The 12,127-nt window shown below is 47.2% G+C and overlaps 1 protein-coding gene across 1 annotated transcript; it reads right to left on the reverse strand.

Moving 5' to 3' along the window:
* Nucleotides 1-1,581: 1,581 nt before the first annotated feature.
* LOC128436313 (nuclear factor 1 X-type) lies at nt 1,582-4,161 on the reverse strand. The gene is made up of 3 exons (XM_053418105.1): nt 3,020-4,161; nt 2,045-2,576; nt 1,582-1,589 (listed from the first exon to the last, which is right to left on the reverse strand). Exons 1-3 carry the CDS (start codon nt 3,161-3,163, stop codon nt 1,582-1,584), a joined length of 684 nt encoding a protein of 227 aa, XP_053274080.1. The 5' UTR covers nt 3,164-4,161.
* Nucleotides 4,162-12,127: the final 7,966 nt, after the last annotated feature.

The following is a 12,127-nucleotide window of genomic DNA, read 5'->3' on the forward strand; positions in this document are numbered from 1 at the left end:
GTTCATACTGTGACGTAGACACCACGGAGATAGAGACTGGGTCAGAGATGAGTGGCTGCTCGATGCTGGCACGGAATAAAAACAAAAAGGGCTTCTCTCCGGGGGGTGGGGGGGGGGGGGGGGCACCACCGGGCTGGGAGCTAATCTGAGCCGCGGTTCTCCACGGCATATTGTGGAACAGGAAGGGGCGCTCACGGAGGCCCCGACAACTCCAGCAGAGTTACACACTGGGCTGAAAGGAGCCTGGCATGCCCCCCCCCCCCCCCCCCCCCGTCTCACAGGAGCGCTGCACCTCCCTGCCAAGGACGGGAATTAGGGGCCTGGAGATGTTCGCCCGTCTGTGGTGAGAGAAGCCGGGGATAATAGCAAAGGGCAGGAGAAGGGTCTGTGACGATATATGTGTGTGAGTGTGTGTGTGTGTGTGTGTGTGTGTGTGTGTGTGTGTGTGTGTGTGTGAGTGTGTGTCTGTGTGTGAGAGACTCCACCTGCACATACCTGCATCACACTAAAAACAGACGACTGGAGAGAATCTGTAAATCAACTCAACAACCGAAAAGGAGAAAAGAAAAATACATGAAAATGCTAAATGAGCAGATTTAGAACCCGACTCCCTCTGAAGTGTCCTCAGTAAATCTGGGTTTGAGTTTGGAATAAATTACAGTAAATTACACCGTGAACCACATAGAGGACAAAGCTAAATCTCAAGCATCTGCAAATACGAGCGTTATTATTCCAGACGGGTTTTTTTAAACAGAATGCCGACATGTGCGCACCACAGAAATCTGATTTGCTGTTCCTGTGAAGCCGGAGCCACGGTGAAAGTGGATTATTGTTAATGAAGAACAGCTCCACTCTCCTCAGACCACGGCAGTAATAACCCAGTCGTTACCATATGATTAATACACAATTCTAATTCCTTCAAATGACTAGAACCAAATCCAATGAATTACTAAAGTGTGTTTCTATTTTTTTTTTTAACTAAATGAATAGAAACATGGTTGATAATATATCATTATCATATTAAATTAGAATTACGATATTATTCTGAGGTATTTAGAGACACAGAAGAATTATTGTTGAAATTAAATATGACACAAAATTAAGTAAATGTCAGTTTTTTCCCCATTGAGCTTCTGTGACTGTAAAAATGTAATGAGGGGAAATTAACAACTATTATATTTCACAGTGTGGACCAAGCAGAACACACACACACACACACACACACACAGACACACACACACACACACAAATACTCCACAATCTCGATTTTGGTGGATTAGGAAACGTGTGAGAGTCGAGTGTGGAAAAATAAAAGATACAAAATAAAATAAAACATCTCGTGAACAGAGGCAGTGTCACGCTGTCGAGTGTGTGTGTGTGTGTGTGTGTGTGTGTGTGTGTGTGTGTGTGTGTGTGTGTGTGTGTGTGTGTGTGTGTGTGTGTGCAGAGATGTGTTATAGGCTGGGGCAGGCCGACTCTTCCTGCCTCCTAAACTATCTGGGACTGGGCCAGCTGTCACTGCGTTCTCCACACAACTGCACGTACACACACACACACACACAGAGCAAAGACAGACACACATCACACCGCTACTGATACACACCAATCTCACAATAACATACACACGGATTAAAGCCTCATGACAAACTGCCTCACACATGCACACGTATGCACACGCGTGCACACGCAGATAAACAGGTTTGCAGATGCTTTTGTTTACACACGGCGCCGGAAAACATGCACATTTGGATTTAGACAAATTTGCACACAAATACTTGAACAAATGTACCAGTGCAAACATATCTGTGGGTAAACAGAGGTTTTAATCCTGGCTGTCAAATTCTCAGAATCTCTTTAAACCAGACAGAGGCGCGGACATGATAAAATAATTTAAAAGATTACAGAGCGCAGACTTTAAAATGTGAAACCGGCGCCGTTATATCAGAGGAAGGCAGTGTGTGTGTGTGTGTGTGTGTGTGTGTGTGTGTGTGTGTGTGTGTGTGTGTGTGTGTGTGTGTGTCGTACAGGTGACTGCACCACATACCTGGTGAGTGGACGAAGTAGGCCAGGTAGAGGTCCAGCTCCTTGACCGTCACTCCGATGTGGTGCGGCTGGACACACAGGCCGTGGTTGGAGCACTGGGGCGACTTGACCAGCCGCTCCCCGTCCGTGCTCTCCAGGGGGCTGCCCTTGAACAGGATGACCATCACCAGGTCCAGCCGCCACACCTTGTCGGCCTGGCGCAGGCAGTCGATGCGGCGGATCTTGCCCTTCTGGTCGGGGTTGGACAGCACGCAGCAGGGCGGCTTCTTGCCCGTGATGGTGAGAACAAAGTCCTCGCGGAACTCGGGCCGGATGTCCTTGCGCAGCTTGGCCAGCAGGCGCGAGGCCCACTTCTGCTTGATCTCTGGCTTCTCCCCCAGCAGCTCGTCCTTCACCGCGCGCTCCTCGTCCTTGGTCATCCTCTTCTCGTGCTTCTTGAAGTACTTGCGCTTGCGGGCCTGCAGGTTGAACCAGGTGTAGGAGAAGGCACGGACATGGGGGAGGAGGGCCTCGATGAAGGGATGAAATTCATCCTGGGGAGAGGAGGAGAGAGGCTGTCAGGAGGCTGGAAGAGGGCTTTTAATTTGAAGGAGAACGAGCAGAATACTGAACATAAAGCTGCTAAAACATTTATGCAATTTTCAATAAAAAATAGGGAAACAGTGGAAATGTAATAAAATGTAGTGACAGTCGTTAAATTTCATTAAAATGATTATAATTACAATTTAATTTAAAATGCAATAAATTCAAAAGATTTTTGAATTAATGTTCTAAAGTAAAATAAAAATAATAATTTTTTAACCATTCGGATAAAATATAAATACGCATCAATAAACAAGAAAATTAGTCTTAATTTTAAGATGCAATTAGCCACAAATAGAAAAACACATGATTTCAAGCAGCTCCAGAGAAGCGGAGCCAAGTTCCCGTTCTTTCCTGCTGTGAAAAGAGAAGTTATTCTGCGGCACCATAATACCTTCACCACATATCTCTGGGCAACAAAGCCCAGATCTCTCCACAGCGCTCCTGTGCCAGGGTTGCCACACACCGGTCGCTCACCACCGCCAAGCTTTGCCGCCACAAGACCACTGTTGAAATGTGCTGCTAGAAGATCAGCCATACCATTTCCTATCGGTGCTACCAGGCAAAGGGGAGCTCCGACCAGACTCACATTTCCACAACAAACTGAGAGCAGACAGAAATCACCACAGAGAACCACACACTGCTACAGGAGGACAGACGGCCTGGTAGTTACCATTTTGCACTCTCATCATAAATTTGGCACGGTGTGGAGAGTGAAAAAAAAAAAAAAAAAGATCTCTAGCACCAGTTTTTTTTTGTTGTTGTTGCCTCTCGAATGTAAAGCGAGCGCTGGTTTGGCAGCGAGTGGAGAATTAGCAGATGAAAAAAATTCAAAATTGCGTGGTTGTACGAAAAATAATTAGCCGACTATGACGCTCACGAAAAACGGTGGAAGAAAAATTTAAAAACAAAGATTTTATGAAGTTGAAGATTCGCGGCAGGAACTCGAGCCGAAGCTCATTAGACAAAAAAAACAACAAAAACAAAAAAGGCCGGATAAAAAGTTGTAGTAAAAAAAAAAAATTGTCAGGTAAAAATAGAAACGTTAACACTATTGCATTCTGGGAGAAAAAAAACTTTAACAACGGGAACTTAAAATAAACAGTCCTTTGTGCTTTCCAAAAAACCTACGAGAAAAAAAAAAAAAGTCCTTGGCAAAGTGTAATTGGTGGTGGTGTCTGTTCTGATCCCTGGGCCCGGCGCGAGACTCGTGCACGCACACACACACACACAGACACACACAGACACACACACACAGATGGGGGGGCCAGGGAGAGCAGAGCACAGAATAGGGAAGAAAAAAAAAGAGAGAGCCGAATCAATGTTGGACGAGCGCATGCGACCGCTGGCAGAGCCGAGTGCCGCTTCTTTTTTCCCCTTTTCTCTCCAACTCTCTCTCTTTCTCTTTCTGTTTCTCGCTCGCCGTCTCTCGTCCTCTCCGCGTTCTTTCCCCAACCATCGCTTGAGCCTCTGCCAGCGCGAGTAGGGCCCACCTATTTGGCACCAAGATGCCTGTAGCCCAGCCAATGCGTTAGCTTCAAGAGCTGAAAGGGAGGGAAAAGAGAAAGAGGAGGAGGAGGAGGAGGAGGAGGAGGACAGGGGGGGGAGGGGGGCGTCGTGGCAATGAGAGGGGGAGACAGAGAGCGTGCACGAGAGAGAGAGAGAGAGAGGGAGAGAGAGAGAGGGAGCAGGTGGGAGCGCGGAGCCTTGTCCGACGTTGCACAATTTGCCAAATCGACAAGTTCCACTCTGACACGGAGGCAAAGTTCAGGGGAGCGAGTCGCCTCCTGCACCAATCCCAGCCGCCCTCAGCCTGCCTCCATCTTTACTATGGCCGCCATCGCCTCGTGCGCCCCCCCTCCCCCCCCCCATGCCCCCCGCCCTCCTCTGCGCGGCTCTGCCTCGCTCTACCCCTCTCTCTGCTTGCATAATGCCACCTTGGCAGAGGATGGCAAAGAGAGGACACACAGCTTCAGAATCCCTGCAGACCCCGACGCCGGCAGCTGCTCGTGGGTTCACCGCAGCAAACAAAGAGCCGGGCCGCCGCCGGCACACAGGGAAATGACCGGCGACGTGGTTTAGATGCACAAATGAAGAAATGGTTACAGAGTTTATAAACGTGGGCACGGCAGAGGAAACAGAATCTGCCTCAGCTGTGTTCAATAGTGTGAACGTCTCCCGTGAAACCCCCGGCCCCCGGCTCCACGCCGTCCTCCCGAGTCCCCGGGAGGATCTGGCGTGGTCGTGCGGCGGCGGCGGCGGCTGCCATGTTGCCTCATGGTCGTGACGTGCGGGGGGGCACCTGCTCTGCAGACGGCTTCGCTCTGAAGCCACAAACTGCTGCTGAATCACAGAGCGACCACGGAGGCTTGTGACTCCAAACAAACAACATTCAGCGTAACACATAAATCATGTGATTCCTGTTCTGACAACATCCAGGACGCTGCCAACGAGGAATCCAACGCTACACACAACACACAACACAACAACACACAACGTGGAGTCACATGGCCTCAGCGTGTGCATGTGAGGATTCGGTTTATCGATTTGTCGACTGAGAGGAAAACCGGTTGTCGGCGAACGATTGATCGCAAATAATCACTTGTTCCAGTTTCTCCAACACGAGGAACGGATGTTTCCTTCTCACGTATGAAGCTCAACTCAAAATGGTTTCTTTCCGACTGCTAATAAAGACCAAATGAGCCGATTGGAGAAGTCACCATGTTTTCAGGGGACATTATAAAAAGGTCTTTTGTCAACGAAGCAATAAGAGACGAACTCGTTGGGAGAATTAATTGAATAAATGAGTTTATTTGAGATCCAGAGTTCCCTCCCCTTGTTTCAGGACCCAACAGGTGCAGGTCTGTAGCAGCTCCGAGCCGAGCGAGGCCGACGCAGGGAGGGAAGTCTGCGTTGGAGGAGAACGACCAAGGTCATTGGAATTACTGTTTAATCAAAGCCAGACTGCAAATGCACAAACAAAAGAACACGAGCCGAGGCACTCAAACACTCAGCGCCACCATTTCCTCTAATAAACATCACAGGCTCCTCACAGCGAAGACTTTCAGCCTCATCATCATCATCATCATCATCATCATCATCATCAGCCCCGAGCGTCGGCCTGATGAACCGGCCGCTCAGCCGTCAGCTGTGAACACGGTGAAGGACGACGCGGCTCGCCGTTCGGCCCCCGGCGCCGAGCGGGTCACCGGACGATGCCAAAGTTTGATATATGGTTAGAAAAGGCAACAAAGGAGAACACACACATTCTGAGAGAGGAGTGTGTGTGTGTGTGTGTGGAGAGAGAGGAATCAGATAAAGGGCTAGACATCTATATGTCTAATATATATATATGTATATATGATGTTTATGGATTGAGAGGAGGTGTAATACATAACTGATTGAGCTCAGATTTACAAAAGTCTTTTTTATTGGTCGTTCTCTGATCATAAAGATTAAAACCACTTTGAGTCTTTAAACTAAAAAAGAAATGATAACGTGACATTTATCATCATATATATAATCGATAGGAACATTTATATTTTGATATAATTTATGGCCATGGCCCTAAACAGATATATCCACTTCTCCATCACCAATATGAATAATTACAGCAATTAGATTCTAAAAGTCATATAAATAAATATATATTTGTATAAAGCTTCTAAATGGTTCCAGTAAACTGAGGTTTCTGCTGATGAAGACGAGTTTAGAACCACAACCTTCATCAGGAGCCTCTAAACTCAGAATAAATCATAACGTGACGTTTATCCTGGTAATTATCGATAAGAACAGTTTCATCCTGCTCATGTTTGTCCCACCTCTCCACAGAGACATGTCCCCACCTCTCCACAGAGACGTGTCCCTGTCTCCTGCACCTGCAGCTCGAAGCCCAGCAGCAGCAGCAGCAGAGAACTTGGACCTGATCCTGAGTCTGATGCCTTTCACTCAGATTTAACGCTTTCCCCGGTGAACCTGCCAAAATGCAAATACTCCTCCATTCACACGTCACTGGAATCTGACTACAAGGGCTTTGTAAGTCACTTCTCCTTCGTTCTGCTGTTTGCACGAGAAATAAAACATGGAGTCACAGAGCTGGGGGGGGGGGGGGGGGGCTCACGGTGCCGCTCGTCGTGCACGTGCGCGTGCGCGTGTCGGGGCCTGCAGTGTTGCATCATGAATCCACGAGTTAATCTCATGGAAGCAGCGTCATCACGTGATGAAGGTTCATCTTCTCACCTGAGGAGCCACCGGAGGCCAGAGCGCGCGCACGGCCTCCTGCGTCACTGCGCGTGAATCATCGATTATCGATCGGAAGGCGCGTGATCAGCGTGATCTGCGTTTTATAACGATTCACCTGTTCACCTACAAAACAAAAGCCTCGGCTTCTCCTTCACATTAAAAGACCCAGCGCACGGTGCATTGAGGGTCACCTTTCAAACCTGGAACATTTTAAATTTAAATGATTTAGTTGTTTCTGTGAGGCTCCGTCATCCAGGCCTCGTTTATGAAGAAATATCAAAAACCGCATCATCACGTTTTTCCTTCTTTCTCCTCATTTAAAAATATGAATCTTTAAAAAGAGGGAAACTGTGCAGCCAGGAATCAAATGATAAAAGAGCTGGAGACGAGGAAATCAAAGCACGAGGCTGAAACGCTTTTTAAAACCCGACGAATTAATATAAATGAATTTTAATATTCATGCTGCACGTGAAGAAAAAAGCCTGTTTTTCCTGCCGAGGCCCAAAATGACCCAGATTCACCGTCTGTGTTTTATTCTTCTTATTATTATTAAAGGATCTGTTTAGAAAAACTGAAGCGAAATTCCACTGGATTTATGTTTTCACTATATCAAAGATTCAAACCGCATTTTCCACTGCGAACGCGCCAGTTTGCATTCTGCAAAAATAAAATAAAATATCATCATCGTAAAAAAAAAAGAAAAAAAAGCGAGAGCTGAATGTGACCAGAGACAAAAGAAATGATTTTTGAAGTCCTTTATTTTTCTATTCTCCGCACGTCGCCGGCTGAGGCCGCGGCTGCCAACTTCAGATTAACTCTTTCGGCTGCAGAGAAAGAGGCTTTTACTCTGAAAAGCTCCGTGTGACTCATCAGTGCACCGCAGTTTAACACACGAATAATCCACCGTTTAAAACTGTTGATACCGTTTTTATTAATGTGCCTGAAGAAGTATCCTATTGTGATCTATTCATAATTAATAATAATATCAGGGAAAAACGATATTGAAATATTTTGTCTGTGAGATTTTTTCCAATAAGGTTTTTTTGTACATTTAATGTGGATTTCTATATATAGGTCAAAAGGAAAACCAGCCAATTAAATATCATATACAAATATATATGTGTGTATGCATAAATATAACATAACTAGAATTACATAAGGCTCAATAAAATTAAAGGCTGCTCTATTTCTCTAAAGTAAAACCCTCTAAATTCATATATACAGATAAAATAAAGACTTTATAAAAAACAGATATAATTATCTTTTAGTTTCTTTATTCCAGCCTTGACTGACTCCAGGAGACGATGGAGGTAATATTCCACGTCGCCAAGCCCAAAAAATACAAAATCATAATTTTGGCACGGTGAAATGCCTTTTTTAAAAATTTTGTTATGATGAATTTTTTGGCTCGAGTGTTTTGTTTCCCTTCAAACGTTGATCATCTCAATGATTTCATCTTTTTTGAATTACAGGAACATGGAGAATTTACATGATTTGTGTTTAAATCACTGGTGAAACTTCAGAGACAGACCGAGCCCCCCCCCCCCCCCCCCCCTCCGTCCTGCAGTGGACGACCTCGCCGAGGCCACGCCGCATCTCATTAGACCAATTAGACCAGTGTCTCATAACCCCGGCCTCCCAGTCGACCGGCCCTTCATTAGTGCAGCTATGTGCTGCCGGGGCTCGGCTCCGTCCTCTCCTGCCCGACTGAGCGTCCCTGACCCCGGCTCCCCCTGACCCCGGCTCCCCCTGACCCCGGCTCCCCCTGACCCCTGACCCCGGCTCCCCCTGACCCCGGCTCCCCCTGACCCCGGCTCCCCCTGACCCCGGCTCCCCCTGACCCCGGCCCGGAGAGCCAGGTCACAGGAAGGTGGAGGAGGAGACAGGGTCAGGGGTGATGGAGAGGAGAGGGAAACAGGCTCCATCCTTTTCCTAACACTACAAAGCATTCACAATTATCCAGGTTTGGATATTTTATTGTCATTTGAACCTCAACCAGATCAGGGAACGATATAAAATGAGCGTTTCTCCAGGCAGCAGGTGGGTCCACTGGTTTCATCCCAGTCCAACCCACCAGTTTCCCAGATGCTCCACGTCTTCTATGAGCTTTCTGTGGTTTTGAACAGTAATGAGAACAAGCTCCAGTGGCTGCTGCATGTCTCCAGGTTGTTATCACTGGAATCGCTCCTGTTAATCATTAGAACACTGGCAGCGGGGGGGTAGGAGTGGGGGGGGGGGTCATGAGATTATAATTTAAAGACAGGGGAGACGTCTCCGTCACTGTGGCTCCAGCAACTGGTGCGTGAAGGTCCACGGCTCGGTCGCACTTATCTGAGTTTACACACCAGTGCATTACTAGGTGTGAGAAATCTGCAAGCAATTTGCGGTTAGCTGCGTGCTAACGTGTGTGGGGGGGGGGGCAACCAGCAGAGCAAGAGGCACGCACGGCACATTCCAGTCCCACAAAGGGGCTCTGCTGCCTGGCTGCACTGGGAAACAGACCGGGCCCTTCCTCAGAACCTCCTGGGTCTGCAGCTCCAGCCCAGACACCAGCAGGACGCCGGGTCCACCAGGATCAGACCGGATCCTCCGACACAGACCTGAACCCACACGAGGAACTCTTCAGGTTCTGTGCCGGAGTAACAGGAACACCTCATTTATACGTTCTGAGATCAGCGAGATCAAAGTGAATCCCCGGAGGCGATCCGGTGTTTACGATTCCTCTTTGGCCAAATTCTCATAAAACAATATGTGTTGCTGCTCGCCGAGGAGCGGAGCGTGTCGGGACTCGAACACGCTGCCGGGTGAAGAGACGCTGCTGCTGAGCGGAGGACGACTCGGATCCCACAGCTGATCCCAGACCAGCATGAGGTGATCAGCCTGCTGCCGCTGCTCATTGAGCTGGATCCACGCCTCGTGCCACACACTACTTTATTTTACACACTTGCATGAACACACACCTTTTATCCTCAACCCCCCCCCCCCCCCTCCCCCCTTCCCTGAGTCTATAAAGAATGTGCTGCTGGATGAAGGAGCCGCCCTGAGTCTCACTCATGTGTGTGTGTGTGTGTGTGTGAATGAGTGGCCGTGCCGGGACAGGCCGACTCAGCACCACAACAGCCATGACTGAGTGTTTTCTCACCTCACCCCCCCCCCCCCCGGCTGCCAGGGCCGGCTGAGTAACGGTGACACCACCGACCAGGTTGTCAACGCCTCACTTGGTCTCTCAGTTTCAAACTTCACTATTTAATCAGAGGGCTCCCACCGGGTTATGAACACCACTCCTTGAGTTTGGTGCAGGAGACGGACGTGGAAAGAGCCGGCAGCTTCCAGCAGCAGGCGGCTGACGGCTGGTTGTAATGGTCTGCACTGGTGAAAGCTCTGTAAACACAACACACGCTGCATCGGACCTGCAACAAAGACACACACTTGAATTCACTGTGTGTCGCTGATTTCCCCTTCTGGTTCGATGGAAGCTCGACGGATGGATGTGTCACAAACATTTGATCGTGCCGGAGGTCAGAGGTCACCTGCACTGAGCCTAAGCAGCGAGTGAGCTCCGCCTGCCGCGCTGCCTTTGATCTGGACCGTGTGGTTGACACACGTCAGGGAGAATCACCGGCACAAAGCCGAGGCACTGTTACACCACCGCTCCTCTTGTGAAAAGATCCCTCGGCAGAATTAAGAGTGTCAACACGGCCCTGAAATGCAAAGGAGGGATCTTCAGGTTCATGTGTTAACTTGCCGCTGAACAAAGCTGTCGGGCTTCGCTCCTCGTTTCCAACAGACGAGTAAGAAACGCTCAAGTTTCAGACGTGAGCTGAAACAACACGACTGTGCTTTCACACCCGAGACCGACGCCGGAGCAGAACGCTGCTGTGTGTCGCCTGTTCGGGACAAAAGATGACCACACAACTGTTGTGTTGCACTGCAGCAAACCTGAAAAAAGCCTCTGACACACAAACACAAACACAAGCACACACACGCACACACTCATACTAATCACCGCTTCTACGTGCCTCTACTTTGTGTGTGAGCTTTTTGTCGTTGCAGCCTTTGTGCACAACGTGTGAGTTAATTTACGAGCGCCGTGTTAACACAACAGCTTGATGTCAGACAATATGTTTATAATATGTCACACGTGCACGTTGAGACCCGACCGTCACTCCACTGCCTCTTCAGTCTCCTTCAGGGTCACGATGTCTCCAGCCTGTGTTCAAACGTTGAGGTTTCACTTCCTGTTCCTCCTCCTCTTCATGTTGGCCGAAAAGCAAAAAGCCTCCATACGGAGAGAGACGAGGGACAAACTCCTTCTGTGCCTCAGTCAAACCCAGAATCTTCTAAAGTTACAGAAGCTTTCGCACTTTGTTGTCGAGGGAAGAAAGATGAATTATTAATCTTCATCTCAACTCTAGAGCAACTTTCTGTGGACAGAGGGACGGACGTCTTCTGTCTCATCGTCTCACTCACGAAGGACATGAGCAAACTGATTAAATCAAGATGAACTCGTCTCATACAGGAAAAAGAGAATCGTTTATAGAAAGCTTGAAACAATATCACACATAAAAAATACAATATTCAAAAGTTTGACTCATGAATTCCATTTAATTTGAGGTACTTTTACTTTAATGCTTCTTGACTCTTCACCTGATTTATGTGACATCTGGAATTGTTATTTATTTTTTCAAATTAAAATTGTACATATAAAATACAACATATTTTAAAGAACAGCGTCAAGTTTTAAAGGTCAATGAATTATTAAAAGTAGAAGCAGATGAAACTCTTCCCCAAAGATGAATTTTAAAGCCTCAATGATTTAATATTCTACCTTCCATAAATTATTGCTTATGGCTGTAATTCGTTCTGTATAAATTGTATCTCATTCAGAACAGATTGCTGTAAATCCAACTTTATATTTGAATTTATTCAGATTTTGAATCAAGGTCTTAAGAGAGTTGCGTTGGTGCTTTTACTGAATTCATTTTTGTTATGGTTTGTTTCAGCTTTGTATCATTTTATTTATTTATTCTGAAACATTTGTATCTTTCTGTATTTCATATAAAAAATATTGAAATGAGGATCTACGCAAGAATTCTACAAATACTCAAAATGAAATAGAAATAAAATCCCTGTAAATTAACAAACAGAGCCCGAATGAAAAGGGTCTTTAAGCTTTGTGGTCACGAGGCCCAAAAAGAACAGGCCCTCGCTAAGTGACCTTTTCTTTCTCTTCTGCCATGACATCACCAGGACGAGGGCG

This window comes from Pleuronectes platessa, unplaced genomic scaffold (genome assembly GCF_947347685.1).
Source record: "Pleuronectes platessa unplaced genomic scaffold, fPlePla1.1 scaffold_332, whole genome shotgun sequence".
Lineage (NCBI taxonomy): Eukaryota > Metazoa > Chordata > Actinopteri > Pleuronectiformes > Pleuronectidae > Pleuronectes > Pleuronectes platessa.